This window comes from Hemiscyllium ocellatum, chromosome 7 (genome assembly GCF_020745735.1).
Source record: "Hemiscyllium ocellatum isolate sHemOce1 chromosome 7, sHemOce1.pat.X.cur, whole genome shotgun sequence".
Lineage (NCBI taxonomy): Eukaryota > Metazoa > Chordata > Chondrichthyes > Orectolobiformes > Hemiscylliidae > Hemiscyllium > Hemiscyllium ocellatum.
The window spans coordinates 83,812,155-83,839,626 of NC_083407.1; the positions used below are offsets into that span (position 1 = coordinate 83,812,155).

At 41.3% G+C, this 27,472-nt stretch overlaps 1 protein-coding gene across 1 annotated transcript in view; it reads right to left on the minus strand.

Moving 5' to 3' along the window:
- The window catches only part of hecw2a (HECT, C2 and WW domain containing E3 ubiquitin protein ligase 2a), a 339,242-nt gene that overhangs the window by 134,980 nt on the left and 176,790 nt on the right, over positions 1–27,472 (minus strand). The window contains exons 5-8 of the mRNA XM_060827390.1: positions 14,077–14,152; positions 10,669–10,838; positions 10,407–10,549; positions 343–443 (exon numbers count right to left, since the gene is read on the minus strand). Coding sequence (XP_060683373.1) covers positions 343–443; positions 10,407–10,549; positions 10,669–10,838; positions 14,077–14,152 — 490 coding nt within the window. The remainder of the gene's footprint in view (positions 1–342; positions 444–10,406; positions 10,550–10,668; positions 10,839–14,076; positions 14,153–27,472) is intronic.

The window sequence follows — 27,472 nt, forward strand, 5'->3', positions numbered from 1 at the left end:
ACCTCAGGTTAGTCTTGACTAGGTCCAATAATAGTACAAAGTAATTAACAGGCATTGCTGCAGGTCAGGCAGCATCCAAGGAGCAGAAGAATAGATGTTTCAGGCATAAGCCCTTCATCAGCATTCCTGATGAATGGCTTATGCCTGAAACGTCAATTCTCCTGCTCCTCAGATGCTGCCTGACATGCTGTGCTTATCCAGTGCCACACTCTCGACTCTGATCTCCAGCGTTTGCAGTCCTCACTTTCCCCTATTTCTGCATGTCAGTCAGGACCAGGTCAAATGTAAAAATCAAACAGAATTGTGAATGACTTGATTGAGTAAGACACATATTTTCTTTACCTTCATGAAGAGATGATGTGAGCTCAACTTTGAACTGGAGCTGACCACTGACATGGTCAGTAGGAAGTCTTCTGCACAAGTTATAGCTTACAATCTGGTCGCTGTAACAAGAAATAGTACAATATAACTCACGTTTAAAATATAGTATATTAGGGAAACAGTAAAAACCTAATTTATAACCATTATTTATTTTATGCACAGTAATTTGTGCCCTGAATTTAAATCGACAAGAGCACCAAACTCAGTTAATTTGCTTTGAAGAATGTGTTACTGCTCAAGGAAGCTAACTACATTGCATCAGTCATAGTTTTAAACAGTGATGAATATTCTGATACTTTATCTTTTGTTCTTTAACCCACTACTCAGTGGAAATTAATTCTCTTTCAAATTAGCTAATCATGTCCAAATTTCACAAAAATGCCAAAAGAAGGAACTTAATCTTTCTCCTCCACAGAAGTACCACAGTATTAACTGACTTGTGAGGATCACAGATTGTTAATCTTCTCCTAAAATGTTTTGAATATATACACACACAATGCAGATACCTTGCTGTTACAATTAACTCCAGATATTGTAGTTTCTTCACCAATTTAGTTTTAGCTATTGTAAATATGAAATAAAAGGATAGCACCAAGAAACATAGGACTGAGGAGCAGGAGTAGGCCTATTTGGTCTTTGACTCAAGAATGTGGTGCTGGAAAAGCGCAGCCGGTCAGGCAGCATCCAAGGAGCAGGAAAATCAATGTTTTGGGCAGGAGCACTTCATCAGGAATAGAGCCTTCCTGACGAAGGGCTTTTATCCGAAACGTCGATTTTCCTGCTCCTTGGATTCTGCCTGATCTGCTGTGCTTTTCCAGCACCACATTCTTGACTCCAACTCCAGCATCTGCAGTCCTCACTTTCGCCTATTTGGTCTTTGAGACAACTCCACCATTTAATAAGACCACGGCTGATCTGGTTATGGTCTCAACTCCAGTATCCTGTCTGCACCCTATCCCCGCCCCCACCAGAACCCTCAACTGTCTTGTTTATCAACAACCTAACTAACTTCATCTTGCTAAATTCAATGATCCAGTATTTACAGGTTTCTAGGAAGTAAATTCCATACAAATACCACTCAGAAAGAAAGAATTTCTCCTCATTTCTGTCTTTAAACTACACTTCTTAGTTCAAGTCTCTGCCACATTTTCTAGGTATCCAGCTGAATCAATCCCTTTAAGATTTTAAATACTTCAATAAGATAACCTCTCATTTTTCTAAATTCCAATGAGTAAATGCATACCTGTTCAACCTTATTTCATTAGTTAAGATCTTCATCCCAGGAATGAGTCAAGCGAATGGATTTTACTTTTCTAAATCTCTTTTTAAGTAATTATTTGGTTTTTTTTATATAAATAAGGAGATCAAAACCGTACACGGTACTCCAGATATACTCTAAGGCCCCACACAGCACAGTAAAATATCCCTAATTTTATATTTCATTTCCCCTGCAATACACAACATTCTGTGTGTTCATAATAATTTGCTGCTCCTGTACATTAACCTTTTGAGATTCATGAAACAATAAACGAAGATCCTTCCGGAACACTGGATTATGCCAACTCCAAATAAATGTTGTTTTTCTATTCTTCCTGCCAAAGTGGACAAGTTCAGAGCTTCCCGCATTATACTGTACCTGAAACATAACTACCTATTCAAGTAATCCACTGATGATCCCTCTGCAGATTCTCTACTTCTTCTTGACAACTCACTTTCCTATCCGTCTCAGTATCATCTGCAAATTTAGATTCCATATGTTTGATTCCCTCATCCAAATCATTGATTCTAGATTGGAACTAGTGAATGACCCACTTCTGATCCCACAGCATGCCACTAGTTACAGCTTGTAACTGACAAATTCCCAATTTTCCACTCCTTGTTTCCTATTAATTCACCAGTCTTTTATTCATACTAATTCATTAACCCTTACACAAAGTGCTCATATATTGTACAGTAGCAATGGATGAGATATTAAATGCCTTTTGAATATCCTAATACACCTTTATCTACCTTCCTTACTACTGGGCGGCACGGTGGCACAGTGGTTAGCACTGCTGCCTCACAGCGCCTGAGACCCGGGTTCAATTCCCGACTCAGGCGACTGACTGTGTGGAGTTTGCACGTTCTCCCCGTGTCTGCGTGGGTTTCCTCCGGGTGCTCCGGTTTCCTCCCACTGTCCAAAGATGTGCGGGTCAGGTGAATTGGCCATGCTAAATTGCCCGTAGTGTTAGGTAAGGGGTAAATGTAGGGGTATGGGTGGGTTGCGCTTCGGCGGGTTGGTGTGGACTTGTTGGGCCGAAGGGCCTGTTTCCACACTGTAAGTCTAATCTAATCTACTGCCCATTACAATAATCAGTTAGTTTGACACCATTTCCCTTTCACTAAGCCACATTGACTCTAACTGAATACATAGCATTTTCCAGATATCCTGCTTAACGTCTTTAATAATCAATTTTGCTATGACTGCTGTTAAGTTAACTAGTCTATAGTTTCCTGTTTCTTGCCATCTTCCTCTATTGAATGAAGATATTACAATGACTATTCTCCAATCCCCAGGGCCCTTCCAAAATGTTAAAAAATTTTGAAAGATTACAAAAGGGAAGCACAGTCGCTCAGTGGTTAGCACTGCTGCCTCACAGCACCAGGCACCCAGGTTTGATTCCCGCCTCGGGTGACAGTCTGTGTGGAGTTTGCACATCCTCCCCATGTCTGCATGGGTTTCCACCAGGTACTCCGGTTTCCTCCCATAATCCAAAGATATGCAAGTCAGGTGAATTAGCCGAGCTAAATTGCCCATAGTGTTAGGTGCATCAGTCATGGATAAGTATAGGGTAGGGGAATGGATCTGGGTGGGTTACTCTTCGGAGGGTCAGTGTGGACCTGTTGGGCCGAAGGGCCTGTTTCCATACATTAGGGAATCTAATCTAATCTAAAATAACTAATGTATCCCTGCTGCTATTTCCTACTAGACCCTAAGATGCTGGCCATCTGGTCCGAGAAACTTCTCAGCCTTAGGTCTAATAGTTTTCCCTCGATATGGTAATTGCTTTAAGTTTCTCTTTTGCATTCAGCTCTTGATTGTCAAGTATCTTTGGAAAGTTTTGCACACCTTCTACAATCTTACAGAAAGAACATAACTTTTGTTTCTGATGGGAAAGCTTGCTGAAACTAGACAACTGGTAGTGGGCAATAAATACTGGTCTAGCCAGTAACACCTACATCCCATGAACAAATAAAGAAAACGAAGAAGCTAGTCAGCTTATGTTACCTGTTTCTGAAGCACCTTTGTTATGAATCCAGTGTGACACCAGATTATCCTCTTGAAGAGATTCTGTAAAACTTCTCAATACTATGTTTCCTGGGGAAGCTGTGTTTGCAAAGATCCCAGAGGCAACTATACTTACATTGGTGGCACCCAATCCCACTTCCTAGAATGGTAGACTGATAGCTGTATGAATATTCTATACCTTATCCCTTTTGAGTTTTCATGAACTCAGATTTATTGGCCAAAAGAATTTTTTTTCAGAAAGCAAATCTCTATTGACAGAAATGTGTTTTTATCTATTTTCTTGTGAATTGGTGTTTGCAGTTATTTAGAGGAGTAAACTTTTATACTTTCATTACAAACTGTGTGTATTAACCAATCCTGCATCTTTGTGGAATAAGTTTTTGTTTTATAATATAGCAAGAATTTTGTATTTTTAAAGAAATTGTTTCATGTAATTTTTTACTCCAAATTTAAAACATACAATCGGTCATATCAGAAACTAGGCAAAACATTTAAATTTGTTAGTGACCTATGGTGTTGTCGGCCGAGACAAAAAAAAATGTGCTCTTCCCATTTTGGTCATAACATAAAATTGGGGCTTTCAGGAAGATACCTGGTACAGAAGCATATAGTTGGAAGTAGGGCAGCAGTATTTGGAGAATGATAAAAGGAAAGACACCAGGGCCAGAACACTACACTTTTTAGCTAAGTGCAAGTTTTTGTTGGAGGGATCCTCACTACAAAGTCTAGTGAAATATAAGATTCTGCTCCAAGTTTATTGTGCATGATTACACCAAAAGCATATCAAAAACATGACTTTGGCAGTTGCTAAGAGGGAGTGTTGCTGAACAAAGAGACCTTGGAGTGCAGGTTCATAGCTCCTTGAAAGTGGAGTCACAGGTAGATAGGATAGTGAAGAAGGCGTTTGGTATGCTTTCCTTTATTGGTCAGAGTTTTGAGCACAGGAGTTGGGAGGTCATGTTGCGGCTGTAAGGATATTGGTTAGGCCACTGTTGAAATATTGCGTGCAATTCTGGTCTCCTTCCTATTGGAAAGATGTTGTGAAACTTGAAAGGGTTCAGAAAAGATTTACAAGGATGTTGCCAGGGTTGGAGGATTTGAGCAATAGGGAGAGGCTGAACAGGCTGGGGCAGTTTTCCCTGGAGCATCAGAGGCTGAGGGGTGACCTTATAGAGGATTACAAAATTATGAGGGGCATGGATAGGGTAAATAGGCAAAGTCTTTTCCCTGGGGTCGGGGAGTTGAGTACTAGAGGGCTTAGGTTTAGGGTGAGAGGGGAAAGATATAAAAGAGACCTAAGGGGCCACCTTTTCACGCAGAGGGTGGCGCGTGTATGGAATGAGCTGCCAGAGGAAGTGGTGGAGGCTGATACAATTGCAATTTAAGAGGCATTTGGATGGGTATATGAATAGGAAGGGTTTGGAGGGATATGGGCCAGGTGCTGGCAGGTGGGACTAGATTGGGTTGGGATATCTGGTCGGCATGGACGGATTGTACCGAAGAGTCTGTTTCCATGCTGTACATGTCTATGACTCTATTTATCCTGAATGAGGCACAAACTCATTCATGTAACCAAGGCAAGGCTAATGAAATTGCAAGAAAAGTTAGAGTGAGAATTAAATGTAGGAGCTAGGAAAATACACGCAGTTGAAGTAATAAGTTGCCAGAGTCCCAGGTTCGATTCCAGCCTCGGTCGACTGTCTGGGTGGAGTGCACACATTCTCCCCGTGTCTGTGTGGATTTCCTCTGTGTACTCCGGTTTCCTCCCACAGTCCAAAGATGGATTGGTTAAGTGGATTTGTCATGGTTACAGGGATAGGGTCAGGGGGTGGGTCTGAGCAGAATGCTCATCAGTTGTGGGGGGGGGGGCGGGGAGTGTGGACTCAATGAGTCAAACAGCCTGCTTTCTATGATTCTAAGCCAGCAAGAAAATGGCATAAAATAAAAGAACCAAACTTAAACCTGAATACGAATAGAGAATTAGAAATGAAAAAAACTTGAACTTCAAACTGTAGAAAAAGAAAAACAGCATTTAAGCAAGGGAAACAGACAAAGAAAAAGAGGGCAGAGATTTAGAGGTCGGATACCAACTTAAGTCAAAAAGAGAGGCTTTTAACTTCAGGAAACATTCTGTTGAGAAAAGATCTCAGAATTCAAGATCCAATGTAGAGATGTTTAAATTTGTGTAAGCCTTCTCGAAATTTTATGCATGAGATGCTAAGGCATTCTTCATTGAAAAGACAGTCAAGCAGATGAGGTGTCCAAAAGAAACCTAGACATGTGTTTTGCAAAGCAAATTGACTGACAGAGTTTGAGGTCTTATGCCTTGTTTTTAGAGGAAACGTCTTGAGATTATGAAGTGGCAAATAAATGATTTGCAGCATGTGTGTGTTTGTTCCTGAAGCTTGGAGATAGGAATTTTTGGAGTGACCGGATGTTGCATTAGCAGAATTAGAGGTTGGTAATGATTTGGACCATTGGATTGAGGTATTAAAGGCAGAGCTCATGTAAGAGGCATTTAGCGAAATAATTATCTTGGAAGAGTTTAAAAATCCAATCCTCCATTAGTCTTTGAGACTGCTGCAGTAAATAGTAAACTAACACATTTCTCCTTGCTCAAAAGTCAGCCATATATTTCTTAACAATGTTTGTTAATGAAAAAAAGGTCCTCAAAGTCCTTGTCACTACTTTATTTGCGGCACTCCAGTTTAGTTGGTTACTCAAACTCAACAGTTGCTCATTCATAACGAAGCCTGTAATCAGGTACTAGTTACACCAAACACAGTGGCTTTTTTAACTTGCACTTGTCTCTGCCCAACCACTATATTCAGAACAGGAAATTAACTACCGAGGTTACTGTGACTGACTGAAGAACTTACTGTCTTCAGAGCATGCAGAGGCCTCGTGTCAAGTAGAACATGAAATGTCAGCAATTCAACAGCAGGAAAACACTATCTGCTGTGCACTTTCTCTACTTGATACTTTGAAAATCAAATCACATTGAAAAGAAATAACGCAAATCACTAGTTTGCATTCCAACTTTGAACTGAAAACTAAAAAGTTCGGCCTTGATCTAATAAATTCATCCTTCATTTCCAAACAACTTAGTTGCAATTTGATGAGTAAGACATTCAGTTACATGCAAATAATGTACATTCATAACATAAGGAAATTTGAAAGCCAAATTAAACCAAAAATAAATGGTTAAGCTCTAATAAAGTTGTGTATTTTCACCTGTTTTAGGGGGTAGGTATAAGAGGCATTTTTTTTAGCACACACCTAAAAAGTGGCCACCAAGGTGGACCCACATCCCAGATAAGAATAAACTAAAATCATTTGGAAGCATTGACAGGGGCCATTACAATCAGGTACAGGGCTATCAAGAAAAGATAAAAATGGGTATGAAGGTAAAGGAGGCATTAGGAAGTTCAGAAAACTTGTAAAAGCCACACCAGAGCAACTAGATAATTAGATGCTCAGCGCTGTCCGAAAATGCAATAACCAAATAAGGTCACAGAAGAAACCAGTAGAAAACTGGACAAAGACATTTTCTGAAAGACACGGCAAATTTGTAATCATGAGGGATTCCATGCAGAAGAAGCTTAATGTACATGAGTTGTAAGGTAAATATCAATATGATTAGTGAGTCATCCAACCAGATCTACTTCAACTTATTTTCAGGAAAATTTCGAAGGGAAGAAACCAAGTGCTGCCCCATGAATCAAAAGTAATCTCAGTGGTTAATTTCCTGTTCTAAAAAAGCAGCCGGGCAGAGACAAGTGAAATCTAAAACAGCCACTGTATTCAGTACAGTAGCATCAAACTACAGGCTTTGATATGAATGAGCAGTTACTAAAGTGATAGTTTCTCTTGGTCAGCCAGAACCATGTGATAGCTGCAGTGCAGCAGCTTCCCCACATTAAAAGACTCCACACGTCGGGTTCTTGCCAAAAGCAAGCAAGAACACACATTCATTTTTCCTGCCTCACAAATTGAATAGTCCTTTTTAGCAAATTGCTATATTTAGGTTGCTCATATTTAGTACAGCCCCTGTTCTTGTCTACAAAAGCTGCAAGGACTTTGGACAATTGCAAGGGGTAAGGTCCTTCAATTGCTACTTTCTGAATCCCTGTACTGCCTGTCACATCATTCTGCATTTGCCTTTACTTATTACTTCAACTCAATCCCAAAGTGAATTAACAAAGCAAAATGCATAACAACAGCAATAAACTATTTTTTTTTAAATTGACACATGTGTGATGTTGTCTCATCATCAACACATACTCCAACAAGCACTGTCCCCTACTGGGGGCCCAAGCTCTGGGAATTCACTTTTACTAATATCTCACAACACAAGGTCAAGAAAAGGTGTAATAATCCAAATAGCCACTGGGGAGTGCAATTGTTCCAATGTAAGAGATTATGCTGTTGGTGATTTCTCACAAATGTATGCTGATTACTTAGATAAAATTCTCCATATAAATCAACTCTTGATTTCAACATTTCTTTCAAAAGAATGCCCTCAATTAAGGTGAACCTATTATGAATGGCTCTTCTTTCCACAAACCTCTGAAACTGAACTCGGTAACAAATGGATGCAAACCTTCTGATAGCAAAAATGGGAAATGGTGAAATGTTCACTGCTGTTGCGTATCAAAACCAAGAATGTCCCAACCAGTATTTAGTGGGAAGATTTTAAACAATCTGATAGGGGGAGTTACACTGTCTGAACTCCTCTAGGAATGTCCCCAGTGCTGATCATAGCATCAGAGATTCGGGATCCATGCCTTGTACTTACCCAGAAATATACACCAAGACAGTTCCTCTGCTAATCACAGTTATAATATCTGGATCGACAGCAATCAACAATGCGCTGTGTCAGGTAAGACCAAGTTCATCTATAGCTAAAGCTGAACAATTAACCCCTTCAACTCCTCATATCCCCCATATATCCTATTCCACCAAACCCCCCATCACCAACTATTATCCATTTTGTCTTCACAAGCTCTCTTTATAAAAGCTGAAATAAATACAAGACTCAAATTTCCTCTCTGTCAGTGCAATTTAAGTCACCTTCATCCAAACCTTAGTGCCTAATTATTTTTATTTGTATTGAACCTGAACAGAATTAAATGACCTCTTTTATTAAACAGCACAACAATCAATCAAAACTGTTTCCAAAACTTAGTTAAAAATTACACAACACCAGATTATAGTCCAACAGGTTTATTTAGAAGCACTAGCTTTTTGGAGCGCTGCTCCTTCATCAGATGGTAAAGGAGCAGTGCTCCGAAAGCTAGTGCTCCAAATAAACCTGTTGGACCATAACCTGGTGTTGTGCGATTTTTAAGTTTGTCCACCCTAGTCTAACAACGGCATCTCCAAATCATGATTACAAACTTAGGAATTGTTACTTACCAGAAACGCACGATAGTAATTACAAGTCTTTGAATGGTTAGAAGTGCTAAACAAAAACATGGCAATATGGCAAACATCTTAGAGAGTTATTTCAATTGGTGACCTAAAAAGCAGGCATGGCCAAACCACTCCTTCATCTTGCTGGACTGTCTTCTGGCTCACTGTTCCTCACTCCAAAGAGGCAAGGCTACATTTTTAAATGCATCCAGCAGTCATAGAGTCATACAGCATGAAAATGAACCCTTCAGCCCAACTCGTCCACACCAACTAAGTTTCCCAAACTAAACTAGTCCCGTGTTTGGACTACATCCATCTAAACCTTTCGCAATCAGGTACCTGTCTTTTAAATGTTGTCACTGTGCCTGCATCTACCACTCCCTCTAACAGTTCATTCCTCATATGGATTACCCTCTGTGTGAAAACATTGTCCCTCAGGTCCCTTTTAAATCTTTCTCCTCTCACCTTAAAATTATGCCCTTTTAGTTTTGAATTCCCCACCCTAAGGAAAAAACCCTATGCAATTCACCTCATTAGAGGTTCTGGGCATATGTAAATGCACACTATTGGGAGGTGGGATACGATAGCATCGGTCTCACCTCAACAGTCTCATTCGCTACAGACAGTAGGATTTGAAACTAGTAAAATGGACATCTGACTGATAACCCAGAGAATGCAAGCAAAAATTGCACTATATCAGTCTAAGAGTTGAAATTCAAATCTAGAAGATCTGGAAATGAAGGTTAATATCTGCAGCAGTCATTCTGAAGCTCTAATGAATAAGAATCAACTTCTCAAGCCTCCCTTCATAACTAACTTTATGACCTTAGCAATAGTCTCATGAATTTACATTACACATGTTCCATTACTTCCATAATCTTCCTACAATGGAGTCCCTAAAATCTCAATTCCTCCAGGTCATGGTCACCAATGTGCCATGTTTATCTCGAGACTGGGAAACCAAGTCATCAGACACACAGACAAAACACAGATGGATCAGAAGAAAGGAACAAGGACAGAGACCCATAAAACAAATATGGTATGTGGTCAAAGTAAAAGTAAATCAATACAATTGTTACCTATGATTTAATATTTTTCTAATATTTCTCTTCCTTTTCTAGATGACTGACAATGAAGCACAATAATTCTCCCACACATATAATGTCATCAAATTCAGCATTTACAAGTGACAATACAGCACTGATACTAACTATCAGACATAATATATCGTATTTTTAAAGCATCCTACTGAAAAGAGGAGATAATGAGAGAAACATCAAACTGACAGTGAAGCACTTTGTGAAGTTTATTGACGTATTACCCTATTGCATGTCTCTCCAATAGACGTTGTACCGGTATGGTTAATTTGCCCAGGAAGCGCTTTATGATAGGACGGCTCTTAGCAAACTTGTCCTTAACATCAATTTCAAGTACATCTGTGAGAAGGGCTACAAAAGAGTACTTCTGTAAAATAGAGAAATGTGCACCACATTAATTTCATTTAGCAGTCCCAATACGCTTTGTCAATGCCCATTCGTTTCAGGTACAATCTGCTTTGTGTCATTGAGAGCAGTATATTTTACCTCTCCTTGCCAAATGGGGTTTGTTGTGTTCGCCACTATAGTCGATCGTTTCTCTTGCCCATGATGAGCAAATGTAGGGAAAGTGCTCTTCTTCCCAGGCTGAATGGACATCTTTAGATATGGATCTGGATTGAAAAACATTCCCTTCTTGAGCCCTACGGCTCTGATATCTGTTTGGAAAAAGGGGATTACCAAGTTACAAACGTAGCACAATTTCAATGTTAGATCCTGAAGTGGCCACAAGTATCCTGGATAATGCTGGACTCAAACAAATGTGGCATGTATAAGTGGGACAATTTCCTGCTATTCTTCAAATCGTGCCTTGGGACCTTTTATGTCCACCAAAATGAAGGAGGAAGATCAGTTAAAGAGATTACAGGAAAAACTGGTACAATTATACTTAGGGAAATATGGCATATTTATCCCTTACTTCAGGACTTGCTTTTACAGACACATATAAATCTAACTTAATATTGTGGAGAAAAACTGTCTGCATCAACAATTTACAAGACAGACTCCCACAAAGCCACCTTCTTGAGACAAACTCGTAGACATCTTCTACCTCAGGGATTACTCTTCTCAATTACTCTTCTCAATGAATGTGAAATTCAAAATTGCCAAACACACTTGTGTTGCAGTGATTATTCGTGATGCAATTTGGCTGCCATGTTTGTACAGACTTCCACAGTGACGTTACCAAGCTGTAACAGGACAGGCTGCATTCTGTAATGCAGCCAACTGTCCAGAAGGTTTATGTTCCAGAAGTGAAATCATCACTTGCTTCTGGTTAACTTCTCATATAAATTATCATGCCTAATAACCGCACCTTTTAAAATGTGGTCAGCTATTCAAGGTTTTTGTAAAGATTTGTAGCTTGGATTCTGGTTGCAATTGTTGTGCGTATGTTCACTGAGCTGAGAAGTTGATTTGCAGATGTTTCGTCCCCTGTCTAGGTGACATCCTCAGTGCTTTGGAGCCTCCTGTGAAGCGCTGCTGTACTGTGTCTTCTGGGATTTATTTGGTTTTGTTCCTGCTGCTGCCAGTTTCCAGTTCCAGTTGTTCATTGCAGTGGTTGGTATACTGGGCCTAGGTCAATATGTTTATTAATGGAGTCCACGTCTAGAAATTCTCTGGCTATTCTCTGTTTGGCTTGTCCTATGATTAATGTGTTGTCCCAGTAGAATTTATGATCCTTGTCACCTGTGTGTATTCTACCAGGGACAGCAATACAAAAAACCCAACACCAATTATGTACAAGACAAACGTAGCTTACAAGATTCCATGCAACACTATAAAGGACAAACAAGCAGACAATGAGCAATCTGCATCCATGGACACCAACTCACCACTAAACACTAAAACCAGCAGTCCCTGGTAGCTGTACACACAGATGACAAGGACCACAAATTTGAATGGGAAAACACAACTATAATGGGACAAGCTAAATAGAGGATAGCCAGAGAATTTCTAGATGAAAGTGAGGACTGCAGATGCTAGAGATTAGAGTCAAGATTAGAGTGGTGCTGAAAATGCACAGCAGGTCAGGCAGCATCCGAGGAGCAGGAAAATCGACGTTTTGGGCAGGAGATGAAGGGCTCCTGCTTGAAACGTTGATTTTCCTGCTCCTCTGATGCTGCCTGACCTGCTGTGCATTTCCAGCACCACTCTAATCTTTAGAGAATTCTAGAGGCATGGCACTCATCTATGGACTCCATCAATAAACACATTGACCTAGACTCAGTATCCCAACCATTGCAAACAAAACCGATAACCAGAACCAGCAGAAACAGAACTAAGTAAATTCCAGAAGACACTATACAGCAGCACTTCACAGGAGGCTCCGACGCACTGAGGATGTCACCTAGACAGGGGACGAAACGTCTACAAACGTCCCAGCTCAGTGAACATACCCACAACAGTGGACAGCTATGTTTGCACTTGCAAATTTCACTGGTAGATGTTCAGGATGTCTCGGGATTCCTCCTTGTGCTATGCCATTCGTGATATTAACACATTCTTCCTCCAGCGATGAAAACAACAAATTGTAGAATTCTGACCTTCCACCGCACCATTAAAGAGGGCATGCAAGAAACGATGCACTATGTTTGTCAGGTTGTGTCAAGTTCTGTTTGTGATTGAAAAATAGGATAATAGTTGTCAGAAAGAAATGCTCCACATTTCCTTGCCTCTCTCTGCTCTAAGACGTCACACAATCCAATGTGGACTCTTCCAGAGGAGTGATGGCCCTGAAATTTGAATGCCTGGACCTAGTTCGTCCCTTAAATTTTATTGCTGCCTCTTACTGTAAGCACAGTTTGTAAGTTTGGCAAGATTTTCAATTATATATTTCATACGCATGCCAAGGTTCTGTTTTGTATGGATTGCTCCCAGCACAGCCAATCCATTTTTGACTATTTACACTTCTCATTTGCACCCTACCCAGCACTTGTCTCTCACTTGGTTTATCACCAGCTATTTGTTTGCTTGTCTATCCCTTTCTCCCTCCTTCACTCTGCTCTGGACCTCATCTCCATGTATTTTATTTATTCCTCCATCCTGTGATCAGCATAAATAACACCGTTTCCAAGCTATTTTCAGTTCCAAGTCAGAAGTCACATGACACCAGGTTATCATCCAACAGGTTCATTTTAAATCACAAGCCTTTGTGGGGCTGCTCTTTCGTCAGATGAAGTGGCTGCTGGACTCTCACCTGGTATCCTGTGACTTCTGACTTGGTCCACCTCAGTTGAATACCAACACGTCCATGTTATTTTCAGTTCTGACAAAGGATCACTGGAAATGAAATGTTAACTCTATTTTTCTCTCTATAGATGCTGCCCAATCTGCTGAGTTTCTCCAGCATTTTTGCTTTTGTCATTGATGGTGTTAAGTTTCTTGAGTGTTGTTAGAGCTGCACTCATCCAAATGGCAAATACTCCACCACACTCCTGGCTGGCACCATGTAGGTGGCGCACAGGCTTTTAGGGATTCAGGAAGTTACTCAACTCTAGCCCCGACCTGCTCCTGTAGCCATAGTATTTATATGATTGGTCCATTTCAATTTCTGCTCACTGTTAACCCAAGACATCGAGAGTGGAGGATTTAATGATGTTAATGCCATCAAATGTTAAAGGGAGAGAGTTTGATTCACTCTCTTTGGAGGGGATCACATGTACATGTTCTTTGTCATTTATCAGCCCAGGCCTTTATGCTGTCCAGGCCTTGCTGCATGTGACATATTGAATTTAATGTGTTTTTCACAAATCCTCGACGTGTAAACACAATAATAAAATGTTAAAACAGCAGTTAGAAAAATCAATTGAAAATGGTTAAAATGCACATTAATAACATCCAAATGATCTTTATTATCAAATAGTATGTTGGCCTTGGAATGAAGGTGCATCTTACCCGATAATATGAATTTGACAAGTTTTCGACTGTTCTGACCATCAGATCCACCTTCCCCCAATTCACTTCCTCCAGCCTGTAAAACAAATATCTCATTATCTGTTGGCCTATATAAAAGGGTGTTATTAATATATCCACTATTTTCAGTCAATGCATTTTAGAGTTTTTTTCAATCTACAAGCTGAATATATTCTTGTAACAAAGAACATACTTTAAATTGAAAACAATTTTGCTATCATGAACCTTCTAGCTCAGCGAGCAAACTTACATCCAGAACCTCAACCTGAGCTACAAATCTTCTCAAAACTCGCTATCATAAACCTATGAAAGATATCAAACTGCAATATAAATGAAATCCATTTCCTCTCATTTGATTCAGATTTACTCAAAACAGCCGGAGCATTAACAATGGCCCAGACGAAGGAAGAAGAGGACGAGGGAGATGTGTGTAAGTAGGAGAAAGTGAGGATTGCAGATGCTGGAGATCAGATTCGAGAGTGGTGTGCTGATTCCTGATGAAGGGCTCTTGCCCGAAAAGTCGGATCTCCTGCTCCTCAGATGAGTGTAGGCACCTGAGTGGGTAAAACACAATGAATCCACATACATATATTTTTAAAATCTCATAATTTGATAGAGGATGGTGAGGAATGAAACGCTTTCCATTTCAGCCAGCAGCTCATAGCTGCACGTCTGATAATTTTCCATACCGTGGTTTCTCTGAATAAGGTTTGTAAATATGACTTTCTGCCAGCAAGGATGAAACTGCTGAAACTCATTTCACATAAATGCAAACAGTATGCTGAACAGGTTTCCTTTCCTTGAGACTTGGGTAGATTTTACTCCTAGCTACCACACATAAAAGGCAATTGTACCAACCAATGGTATATTTTATGCCAGATTTTAATACTGATTGCATTATTTTAAAGGCAGTTTAATATCTTATGTTAAATTATTTTAAACATTATGACCTGTTCAGATGACAATTCTATTCTCAATAAAACTTAAATTGAGTTTGAAAAGAAAGCAAGAAAACTGCTAATTGAAATAGTTAAGAAAAAGGGATTTCACGAGGAGCAAAAAAGTGCATCTGTGATTTAAAAACATTATGATTTGGAGATGCCAGTATTGAACTGGGATGTACAAAGTTAAAAATCACACAACCCCAGGTTATAGTCCAACAGGTTTAATTGGAAGCACACTAGCTTTCGGAGCGACGCTCCTTCATCAGGTGGTTGTCTAAAATTGGGTTGATGAGTATATAAAAGAAAATATATATGGGCGGCACGGTGGCACAGTGGTTAGCACTGCTGCCTCACAGCGCCTGAAGACCCGGGTTCAATTCCCGACTCAGGCGACTGACTGTGTGGAGTTTGCACGTTCTCCCCGTGTCTGCGTGGGTTTCCTCCGGGTGCTCCGGTTTCCTCCCACAGTCCAAAGATGTGCGGGTCAGGTGAATTGGCCATGCTAAATTGCCCGTAGTGTTAGGTAAGGGGTAATGTAGGGGTATGGGTGGGTTTCGCTTCGGCGGGTCGGTGTGGACTTGTTGGGCCGAAGGGCCTGTTTCCACACTGTAAGTCTAAAAAAAAAAATTTGCAAAAATTGATTATGACCTGGCGTGTACAAGTATTGAAAAAGGTAACAGTTGGAAAACAGTTCGTCCCTTCAGGGATGAGACATAAGAACTAAAATTGGGAAACATAGAAATGGTAGAGTCATTGAAAAGATTTTTTGTACTTGCAGTTAGAGTAGAAGAGAAAAAAAAGCACCTAAGGATAGTAAAAAAGCTGCGCTAAAGGCAAAAATTTAAAACATTCATGAGCTGTACAGAAAAGGCATGAGAAAGCTCATGGGACTCAGGCTGACAAGTGCCCTGGATCTGATGGTTTGCATCCTAAGGTTTTAAAGGAATTGGATGTGGACATTGTGAGAGCATTTATTGTAATATTTAAATATGCACTAGATTCTGCAAAAGCCCCAGCAAATTGGAAAACCACAAACCGCATTATTCAAAATGTTTGCAGGTAAAGGGACAGCTGGAAAATGGGAAGCCTTTAGAAATGAAATAACGGGAATCCAGATAAAGTACATTCCTGTGAAAGGGAAGGCTAGTAGGTATAGGAAATGCTGGATGACTAAAGAAATTGAGGGTTTGATTAAGAAAAATAAGGAAACATATGTCAGGTACAGACAGGATAGATCGAGTTAATCCTTAGAAGAGTATAAAGGCAGTAGGAGTATACTTAAGAGGGAAATCAAGAGGGTGAAAACGAGACATGAGATAGCTTTGGCAAAAAGAGTTAAGTAGAAACCAAAGGGTTTTTACAAATACATTAAGGACAGAAAGGTAACTAAGGAGAGAATAGGGCCCCTCAAAGATCAGCAAGGCATGCTTTGTATGAAGCCACAGAAAATGGGGGAGACAATGGTTAGCACTACTGCCTAACCGCACCTGATGAAGGGCTTATGCCCAAAACGTCGATTTTCCTGCTCCTCAGCTGCTGCCTGAACTGCTGTGCTTTTCCAGCACCACTCTATTCCAGATGAAAATCAATGTACAATATTGCAAACTTTCCCAAGAGAAAGCATTACAGAATTACTGAACTCTGAGGAAAGCAAAATATTGTGTAGGTTACTCAATGCATCATTTCTGATCAGAATTCTGAACAACTGTCACTATTTGATCCTTTATTTATCTGAAGCTTTGTAGTTTCCAAATAACAATCTCATCTAACTATAACAGTGTTTAGTTCAGTTTATTTCTGAAATAAAACTTCCAGAATGACAGAAAGTTACAATTTTCACTTTATTCAGCAGGATAGGGAGGTATAATCTGATTTAATACTCAACACGAGATAAACGCAAAGTGTTGCTCTACCTAACGACCAAAACAGAGTTTCACTGAGTAGGTGAGAGAAACTGAACGTACGATTTCCTTAATGAAGCATTCCACCAACGTTCAGGAACTTCTGATGTTCTGCATTTTTGAACATACAGGGATCATCTATATCTTATAAATTAAAATCCATACCTGTCAGTGCAGAATATGATTTGTATTTTACTAATTGGCTTGACACAAAAATAGATGGAAAAACAGGTTGTGAAAGGGATGCAAACTGTTTACAGAGAGACATTGATACGTTAAGAGATTTGGCAAATGGAGTATAATATGGGAAAATGTGAAGCTGTTTATTTTGGAAGGGAGAACAAAAGGAATTTCGGATATCTGGTCAGCAAGGATGAGTCGGACCAAAGAGTCGTTTCCATGATATACATTTCTATGACAAAATATTATTTCAATGAAAAAAAACTGCCCGGAAGCTGCAATACAAAGGGATTTGCAGGTACTTGTGCACAAAATACAGAAAGCTAGCACAGAGATGCAACAGTTAATCAGGAAGGCTAATGGAATGTTGGCCCTTATTTCAAGGGGTTTGGAGTTTGGGAGTAGGGAAGTTTTACTGCAACTGTACAAGATGCTGACAAGACCACATCTGTAGTACTGTGAGCAGTGTTGGTCCCCTTATTTAAGGAATAAATTATTTATGTGAAGGCAGTTCACAGAAGGTTCTCTAGAATAACACCCAGCATGGAAGAATTGCCTTATGAGTAAATGCTGAACAGTTTGGGAGATAAGAAATATGAGAGGTGATCTCATTGAAATACATAGGATTCTTAAGGACACCAAGCAGAGAAAGTCAACTTCATAAATAGAATATAAAGAAATGTTGAGGAATAGCTATTCCATTCACAGGCTGCTTCTATCCCAACCTTGCTGTATTAACATGCTTGTTTGGCATTAGAAAATGAAAGATATGTAATACTGAAGAATGTTTAAAATTTACAAAATGTATTTGTGAGAAAAATAAATAATTGCATTCATTTTTCACTTACATCGCATGAAAATTTAAAAGACATAATTTGAACATGCTTGAGAAAGTCCACAAAAAGGAAATTCCATGTTTAAAATTTCAAAGGTCTTATCCTGTGTCATTGGGATGCAATACAATCACACCCAGTAACCATGGTACCAGCACTGCTCAGTACTAAAAGGTTATGTTCAATCTTCCTGTTTATAACATTACTTAATATCCACCTTTTCCAAGTAATTATCAAAATATTCCACAGCATTCAGTTTATGACAATTCTGTTGAATTGTCTTGACTCTTACTTTGGATAAACAACAGAATTAAAGGGATATATTATTTTCTTTTTGAGGGTGCAAGGTGATGGTTTGTGATTGGAGGCACAAATGCAGGGAAAGGATGCCCATCCTCAGCCTCAATGACCCTCGTATGAGGTTGGAAAAGATCAGTATGAGCCCCCTATATTGTCACTGCTCAATGTATGAATCAGAAAAGCATCAGGCATCAGACCCTCTCTATAATCAAACAACCTGAAAACGCTTAGTTCTGGACAGTCTGAAGAACTTCCAAAATGTTGGCAACACTCAGATATGGAAGCAGCATTCCCATTTTTGACGGATCCCATTTTCACTGGTAAAGAAACGGGGATGGGTATGATTCACACATATAGCACAACCCTGAATTCAATGGGGCCACTTGAATCCAGCGCTGAGTTTGAACAGACCCAAGTTCAGCTGCTGTGCGGGTCTTAAACTGCATTGTGAGAGTCACAAAGGTATGAAGTAGATATAAAAGTTATATAAGGTAAATGATGTCTATATAACCACTCTGACGTAAAGTCATTTAAATCCCTGGCCCTTGAAAAATGAAAAAATACCAGACTTCTGCTGTCTGTGTTCTGGCAGTTTCGATTGCTGTTATTGAATTTTCCCTCATGGCACTTTCAGAATATTTGGCTGATTTAAAAATCTTCAATTATATCAACAGGGAATTCTGAATTCACAGTTGGATTGGTCATTTAAAAAGCTGTGGGATATGAATACAAACTTGTTTGTTTTTAAATAGGAGATTAATCACTTAATTAACTTTAAAAAAAATTATTTGCAATGAGCTTTTGTGAATGGGAAGTGTTTTTTTTTCCTGTCTGTGAATTGAAATCTGTAATAGAATTTTTGAAGATTGTTTTACTTCATCTCCACAGACTTGCGTTGAAAACTATGCAAGTTAAATGGGGATATGAAGGACCAAGGAGGTGAGTCAGGGGTGAGGGTTAGAGAGCCTAAAACTGTATGATATAACTGAAACAAAGTCCCAGAGAAATAGAACAGGCCTTCTAACCAGCCCAGCCCTGCACTTGGCCAGCCACTTGGCTGGCTATGCTCTCCAGCCAGGGCTGGCAGGCCTGATGTGTTGCAGAGAAAAGATCACAGCATTCAGAGATCTTTGTTGCAAAGCAGGTGAGGTGAGCATGGAAGCACCCTGACTCAAGCTCACCCCTTCAGTGGTGAAAATCCAGTCCACCGAGTACAAAAACAAGGGAGCTTTGAAGAACCATTATATAAAATTGTTTTGCCCTCTGCTAGAATAGTGTACGCGATTCTGGGTGCCTCCCATTTATGAAGGAAAGATATTATCTCTTTAGAGAGAATGCAGAATGGAGTTAGGAGAATGCTTCCATTGACGACAGACTTCAGTTGTATGGATAGATTGGAGAACAGGGGTTATTCTCCTTAGAGTAAAAAGTGAAGTCTGCAGATGCTGGAGATCAGAGCTGAAAATGTGCTGCTGGTTAAAGCACAGCAGGTCAGGCAGCATCCAAGGAACAGGAAATACGACGTTTCGGGCCAGAGCCCTTCATCAGGAATGAGGAGAGTGTGCCAGGCAGGCTAAGATAAAAGGTAGGGAGGAGGGACTTGGGGGAGGTGCGATGGAGATGTGATAGGTGGAAGGAGGTGAGTTCGAACTCAGCACTGCCCTCCTAACCTGCAATCTTCTTCCTGACCTCTCCGCCCCCACCCCACTCCAGCCTATCACCCTCACCTTGACCTCCTTCCACCTATCACATCTCCATCGCCCCTCCCCCAAGTCCCTCCTCCCTACCTTTTATCTTAGCCTGCCTGGCACACTCTCCTCATTCCTGATGAAGGGCTCTGGCCCGAAACGTCAAATTTCCTGTTCCTTGGATGCTGCCTGACCTGCTGTGCTTTAACCAGCAACACAGCTTATTCTCCTTAGAAACAATTGAGAAGTGTTTTGATGGAGGTTTTCAAAATTTTCAGGACTCTACACAGAATAGATTGAAGGAAACTATTCCCATGGGTAGAAGGGTGAAGAACTACTGATAGAACTGATTTAAGATGATTTGCAAAGGCATCAAAAGACAACATTACGAAAAATTTTAATACACAGCAAGCGGTTAGTATCTGGAATGGGTTCTTTAGAATCTGGTGAAGACAGATTCTATAAAAGCTTTAAAAGGTTACTGAATAATCATCTCGAGAAAAGATTTGCAGCAGTATAAGCAAAGGCTGAGAGAGCTAAATCTCTCTTGTAAAAAATAAATGTTGTAATTAATATATAATTTTTTTTCTCATATTTTATTTCATTTTGCTACTGCCTGTTGCCCCAATCTTAACATCTGATATGGACTTGACATTTTCACATCACAGTGCGAAAAGGGCCAAATTGGTATCCTATTACATTGTCGAAACATTTCTGTTTTCTAGACCAAGAGAAGGATATAGCCTAGGTACCTTGTAGTACACATAGCATCCAATTTCAGCATCCCCACTGCTGAATATACAGACTAAAGTAATTCCAACTGCAGCTGAGCCAAGCCCAATGCTCACTGAGACTATAATTAAGAATCAAAATGACAAGTCTTTGGAAAGAAGTAAAGACACTGCACATATTGACCTTCATGGTATTTGCAGCCCTTTCACAGAAACATATTCTGTTACCATTATAGCAACACCAGTAACCTTATAGCACCTTTAGTGTAACAGCATGTCTCAAGGTACTTCACAGGAGTCACATAAAGTGATATTAAATCAGACGACAAAAGCCTGGTCAAAGAAGTAGATTGTGAGGACAGATTTAAAGGAAAAAAGGTGAGGTAGAGAGCTCTAAGGTGAGTGATCCAGAGTTTGTGGCCTAGGAGAAGCAATTAAAATCAGGGATGCACAAAAGAGCAGAACTATAGTAGCAACCTCTTGGACGTTGAGCTGGAAGAGATTAGAATTAAGAAAGAAAATGCCAAGGAAGAATTTGAAAGCATGACTGTGTATTTTAAAATCAAGATGTTACTTGACTACGAGCAGGTCAGTGATCACAGGGATGACAGTGGATAGGATTCAGTGAGAGTTAGACATAGGTAGCAAGGTTTTGGATAGACATAGGTAGCAAGCACCAACCTCCGCATACAACGTATCATCCGCCGCCATTTCCGCCACCTCCAAACGGACCCCACCACCAAGGATATATTTCCCTCCCCTCCCCTATCAGCGTTCCGCAAGGACCACTCCCTTCGTGACTCCCTCGTCAGATCCACACCCCCCACCAACCCAACCTCCACCCCCGGCACCTTCCCCTGCAACCGCAGGAAATGTAAAACTTGCGCCCACACCTCCACACTCACTTCCCTCCAAGGCCCCAAGGGATCCTTCCACATCCGCCACAAGTTCACCTGTACCTCCACACACATCATCTATTGCATCCGCTGCACCCGATGTGGCCTCCTCTATATTGGTGAGACAGGCCGCTTACTTGCGGAACGCTTCAGAGAACACCTCCGGGCCGCCCGAACCAACCAACCCAATCACCCCGTGGCTCAACACTTTAACTCTCCCTCCCACTCCACCGAGGACATGCAGGTCCTTGGACTCCTCCACCGGCAGAACACAACAACACGACGGCTGGAAGAGGAGCGCCTCATCTTCCGCCTGGGAACCCTCCAACCACAAGGTATGAATTCAGATTTCTCCAGTTTCCTCATTTCCCCTCCCCCCACCTTGTCTCAGTCGGTTCCCTCAACTCAGCACCGCCCTCCTAACCTGCAATCCTCTTCCTGACCTCTCCGCCCCCACCCCACTCCAGCCTATCACCCTCACCTTGACCTCCTTCCACCTATCCCACCTCCATCGCCCCTCCCCCTAGTCCCTCCTCCCTACCTTTTATATTAGCCTGCTTGGCTCTCTCTCTTATTCCTGATGAAGGGCTCATGCTCGAAACGTCGAATTCTCTATTCCTGAGATGCTGCCTGGCCTGCTGTGCTTTGACCAGCAACACATTTGCAGCTGTGATCTCCAGCATCTGCAGACCTCATTTTTTACTCAGTAACCAAGCAACTGAGTTTGCAAAAGGACTGAGAACAATAATATTTATTTGAGGATATTTCTACTCATCCAGTACCGAATGTCAGATAAGCAATCTGATGATTAAAATCTTTGAAGAAGTTAAGAGAATTAGTCATGAAGTACATCTGAGTGTCATCAACATTTATGTTGTAAAGACTTTTTTTTAAGATTACTACAGTATGGAAACAGGCTCTTCGGTCCAACAAGTCAACACTGACCCTCCGAAGAGTAACCCACCCAGACCCATTTCCCTACATTTACTGAAGCAACTAACACTATGGGCAATTTAGCATGGCCAATTCACCCAACCTGCACATCATTGTGATGGTGGGAGGAAACCAGAGCACCCAGAGGAAACCCACACAGATACAGGGAGAATGTGCAAACTCCACACTGTCTGCCCAAGGTGGGAATCAAACCCAGGTCCCTGGTACTGTGAGGCTGCATTGCTAACCACTGAGCCACCGTGCCGTCGCTGCCAACAACTAAATGATTGGTTTCTGTGTAGCTGAACAGCTTGTGGGTGTGAATAATATTACCAGAATCCATCAGACCTTGGGAAGGAGTGGTGATGTGTCTGAGCAGTAGAAAGTACCTGAGGCAAGCTAATTTATTTTCCCTAACCAGTTACTGTAAGTTGTCACTATTAACCAATAAATTAAGAGACCTTATGATTTGTAAGCCAGTTTTTTTGTACCTCCTGCAAGAAATGTATCTGAAGAAGAGAGATTGAAGAATAGGAAGTCCTTACTAGCAAAAGGATCATCACCGAGAAAGCTGTATCAGTGTTAAGGACCCTCCACTTGTAAACAAAAGGTGATTTGGTGACTGGATACTGGCCTATGTGGAGTTATTTCAGGTAGGGGGTCTTATAGGGGGGTTAGAGTTTCAACTATGAGAGTTATATGTCAACACTTCATAATTTAATATATTTGCCTGCAGCTAGAATCTACCTACTTGTATTGAATAATAATTTTTGTTAAAATGGATACTTGTACCATGTTTGCAGTCAATCTGGATCTACAAAGACAGATAAATTAAGGAGTTCTGTGTATTTTGATAAATCTTTTGTGACAACTCTAACAATGGCAGAACTTGATTTCCAGTCGGGACTGACAATGTGAAAATGAATGCTGTGCTTTCTGAACTGGATCATGTCATTCAGAGCCAGCATGTGGAGGAGAAATGCCAGAGGGTAAAGATTAGATCCTGGGGAGACATCAGCGTTAACAGTGTAAGAGAGGAAGGGAAGGTAGTGGCAAGTTAGTGGTTACAATGAGATAAATAGAATTAGAACCAGCTAACCACAACCCCAGCTAGCTGAATAGAGAGAGCATTGGAGGAGGATGATGTGGTCAAATGGTCAAATGGTCAGGGAGGCTGTGGATAAAAAGTTTACCTTTGTCACAGTCGCATCAGATGTCATTTGGGATTTTGATAGGAGCCAATTCATACTGTAGGGATGGAAACCTGAATGCAGGAATTCAAAAATGGAGTTCCACTATAGATGAGAATGGACGACGGAGGTGACAACATATTCAATGTCCAATTTTCTGTTGCAGTATTTCATCGATTGAGATTCACAGTGCATGGTCTGCCAAGGCTCGGAGCAACTTTCCTTACACAATCTTCTGCTCTTCATTTTGTTAATTATGCAACAGAATTCTCAGGAAATTGCATGTTTGGAGAGGCTGCTGGATCTCCCAGCTTTCATGCCTGTGGTGTTGCATTTAAAGCCCAGCTACACCTTACATCAGAAGCTACAAATGAGGTATGTCCCCTCACTCTGTGATGTTTGAGCCTCAACATGCGGCAAATGAGCCAGATGAAAGGACAACCTGCTCCCATCTTTGCTGACAGGGACCTGGGGCTGATGGTGGATCCAGTGGATGAGAGGAGGGCAGTACTCTGCAGCTGACTGCCAGTGTAAACACATACTGTAGCCTGGATCAGTGCTGTGTCCCAGAGGAATACAAGCATTCAGCAGTGTGGAAAGAAGGTCAATAATCTCTGCACTCAGCAAAGATAGATGCCACCATCTCCTCTCTGCTACCTCACATGCACATGGCCACTACTCACTCTAACTCTGCCACTGTGCACATCTCTCACCAAAGCTCATAAACTGCAACTCTGACTATTGCATGCACCACATCCTCCTAAGAGCTCTCACTCACCTCATCCTCCTCCTGCCCTTCTTCCTACTCACTCACTGTGCACAACTCAATACCTCTCCTGTTCATGCATCATCACAAACTGCATTTGCATCCATTTCTGTCATCATTCAATCCTTCCCTTGGTCTCATTGGCAGAAATGCTGGCCCATCCCTTGGACTAATGCCTCAACAGCACCCTGACTGACCTACCTGTAATCCCCACACTCCTTACACTGGAGTGACTGTGGCTCGAGCTAAAGATTGATAGGACCAAGTGCCTAACTGACTGTGCCAACCTCCTGGATTGGAATCAGATGAGCTTATTGACTGACATTGGTAGTGCCTCTGATTGATTGCAGTCACCCATCAACCCATGAGGGACTTCTGCCCTTTGACTCTCACATGTTCCCATTTGCATGATGCACATGGAGTGTGTTTGCCTCGTAAATTGTTGGCACTTGCTGCAGGCGTGACATTGACAGCATGGAGCTGCACAGTGAGATGTTTACCCCCTATCTGACTGACAGATTCACTGTTCAGTGCTCCCCATTGTCACAAGCTGCCTACCTCTCCCATCTCTGCTCAAAAGTAATGCAAGCTACAGAGGCTGGCAGCCTTGAACTGAACACTAAAGACATTGTGCACTAAGAAAGCAAAATGATCCACAGAGAAGGGAAGCCATATGTCAGTGCTGACGTCAACGCGTGCGCTAACAAACCATTGTTAAGTACACAGAGGCTAGCAGCCTAAAAGGAGCAATGAAGGGAGTGAGCACTAAAAAAGCAAGCTACGAGTCATAAGATGCACCCTGTCCAGGTATATTAGATGTGTGTGCGTTTTACTCAAATGTAAGTAATCTGCGAGGAAGTTGGGTAAGCATGCTGGCCTGCTAGTAAGATTGAGACTACACGGTTTCAAGATGCCCCTTGCTAGCTCACTCTTAGAAAGTGTACAATCTCTGGAGAACAAGGTGGACGAACTCAGATCATGGCTCAGCTTCCAACATGAACTGCGGGATTGCTGCGCACTCTGCTTCACAGAAACCTCGCTCAACCCATCCATTCCCGTCTGCGCACTTCAGGCTAATGGAGTTTCTATCCATCATATGGAGCGTACAGCGTCCTCGGGTAAGACAAAGGGTGGAGGGGTTTGCTTTTTAATCAACAACTTGTGGTGCACAGACATTGCAACCCTGGGGAGCCATTGTTCCCCAAACCTCCTCACCATCAAATGCCGCCCCTTCTATCTACCACAGGAATTTACCGCTGCTATATGAACTGCTGTGTACATACCACCACAAGCAAAGGTTGAGGAAGCTCTGGATGTGCTGTGCTCCACCTCAAATACCCTGGAGATAGAACACCCTGAGGCCCTGTTTATTGTAACTGGCTACTTCAATCAAGCCAATTTAGATTAGATTCCCTACAGAGTGGAAACAGGCTCTTCGGCCCAACCAGTCCACACCTACCCTTCAAAGAGTAACCCACCCAGACACATTTCACTCTGACTAACGCATCTAACACTATGGGCAATTTAGTATGGCCAGTTCACCTGACCTGCACATTTTTGGACTGTGGGAGGAAACCGCAGCACCCAGAGGAAACCCACGCAGACACGGGGAGAACATGAAAAATCTACATAGACAGTCGTCCAAGGCTGGAATCGAACCTGGGTCCTGGTGCTGTGAGGCTGCAGTGCTAACCACTGAGCCACCATGCCACCCCTTAAAGGAAGGTGTTGCCCAAATACCCACTACAGGCCCGAACATTTTAGGCCACTGCTACACTACTGTGAAAGGTGCCTACTGCTCCATCCCTCACTCTCATTTTGGGAACTCTGACTACAATGCCATGCTTCTTCTTCCAGCTTACAGGCAAAAGCTCGAGCAGAAGACCCCCTCATGGATACAGGTCTAGTGCTAGTCAGAGGAGGATCAACTCACAGTAGGTCATTGGGTTTCCTGAGCTCTAAAGTAAAGTGTCATTAAATCTTGAGTGCTGCCTGAGTTGATCTGATTGCAGGCGTGATGACATGGTAAGGTTTGTGGTTTGCTGAACCATAATTGAAGGTTTAATAAAGATGGCGTCCCTGGAGCATGCAGGGATGTTGTTCTGATGAAGCAGTTGGATGATGGCCAGGACATTCAGCAAGCTGCATTTGTTAGGTAGCCCCTCTGACTTACACATCAGAACTTGCACTGTCTATTCTCTTGGTGAAGGCGACAATAATTGGAATTGGCATTTAAGTAAGGCAAGTTGGGGTTTTAATTAATGCATGAAAATAAGATAGTTGAGCAGCTCAATGGTTAAATTCTGCTGTTGTAATTTATGGCTCGAGGGGATAATTGCGAAAACTTTTCTTGGATGTCATGAATCAGATTTCACATTCTCACATTATTTTCCCATTTTTCCTGCCCATGCAAAACCAAGGAGAGGAAAACACCACAAAATAACTTTGGAGATGAAAAGAAGGTGGAGTTGAGATGGGAGTTGACAAGAGCTGTGAGGTCGCCACATGTTTGTTGAGAAAATTTGTGATGAAGGCAGATTGAAAGCAATGAGGGACAGCACCTGAAGAATAAGAATCATTTACAATATTTGTTAACATGGAAACCAAGAAAGGAATTTTGGGTGATAAAAAAATGAAAACAATTAATAGACAGGCTTGCATTCATAACACCCAACAGACATCACAAAAGCTTTCTACTACTTTTGAGCTACTTTTGAATTATAGTCATTGCTGAGATGCAAGAAACATGCAGACAATTTTACACACCGGGGAGGGTGTCTCTAACCTGAAAAATTCAAATCGTTAGAATTATTGGAACATTGAAATCTTGAGGGCTTGGGAGTGATCACAGAGATAGGTAGGAGCAAGGTAATAGAGAGATTTGAAAGCAAAGATAAGGATTTTAAAATTGTATGCTGTCAAAGCTGGAGCCATCAATGGTCATCAAGTACAGGGTGATGGGTGATTGGGAAGTACAGCAAGTTAGAATTTAGACATCAGAGCTTTGGAAGATGGA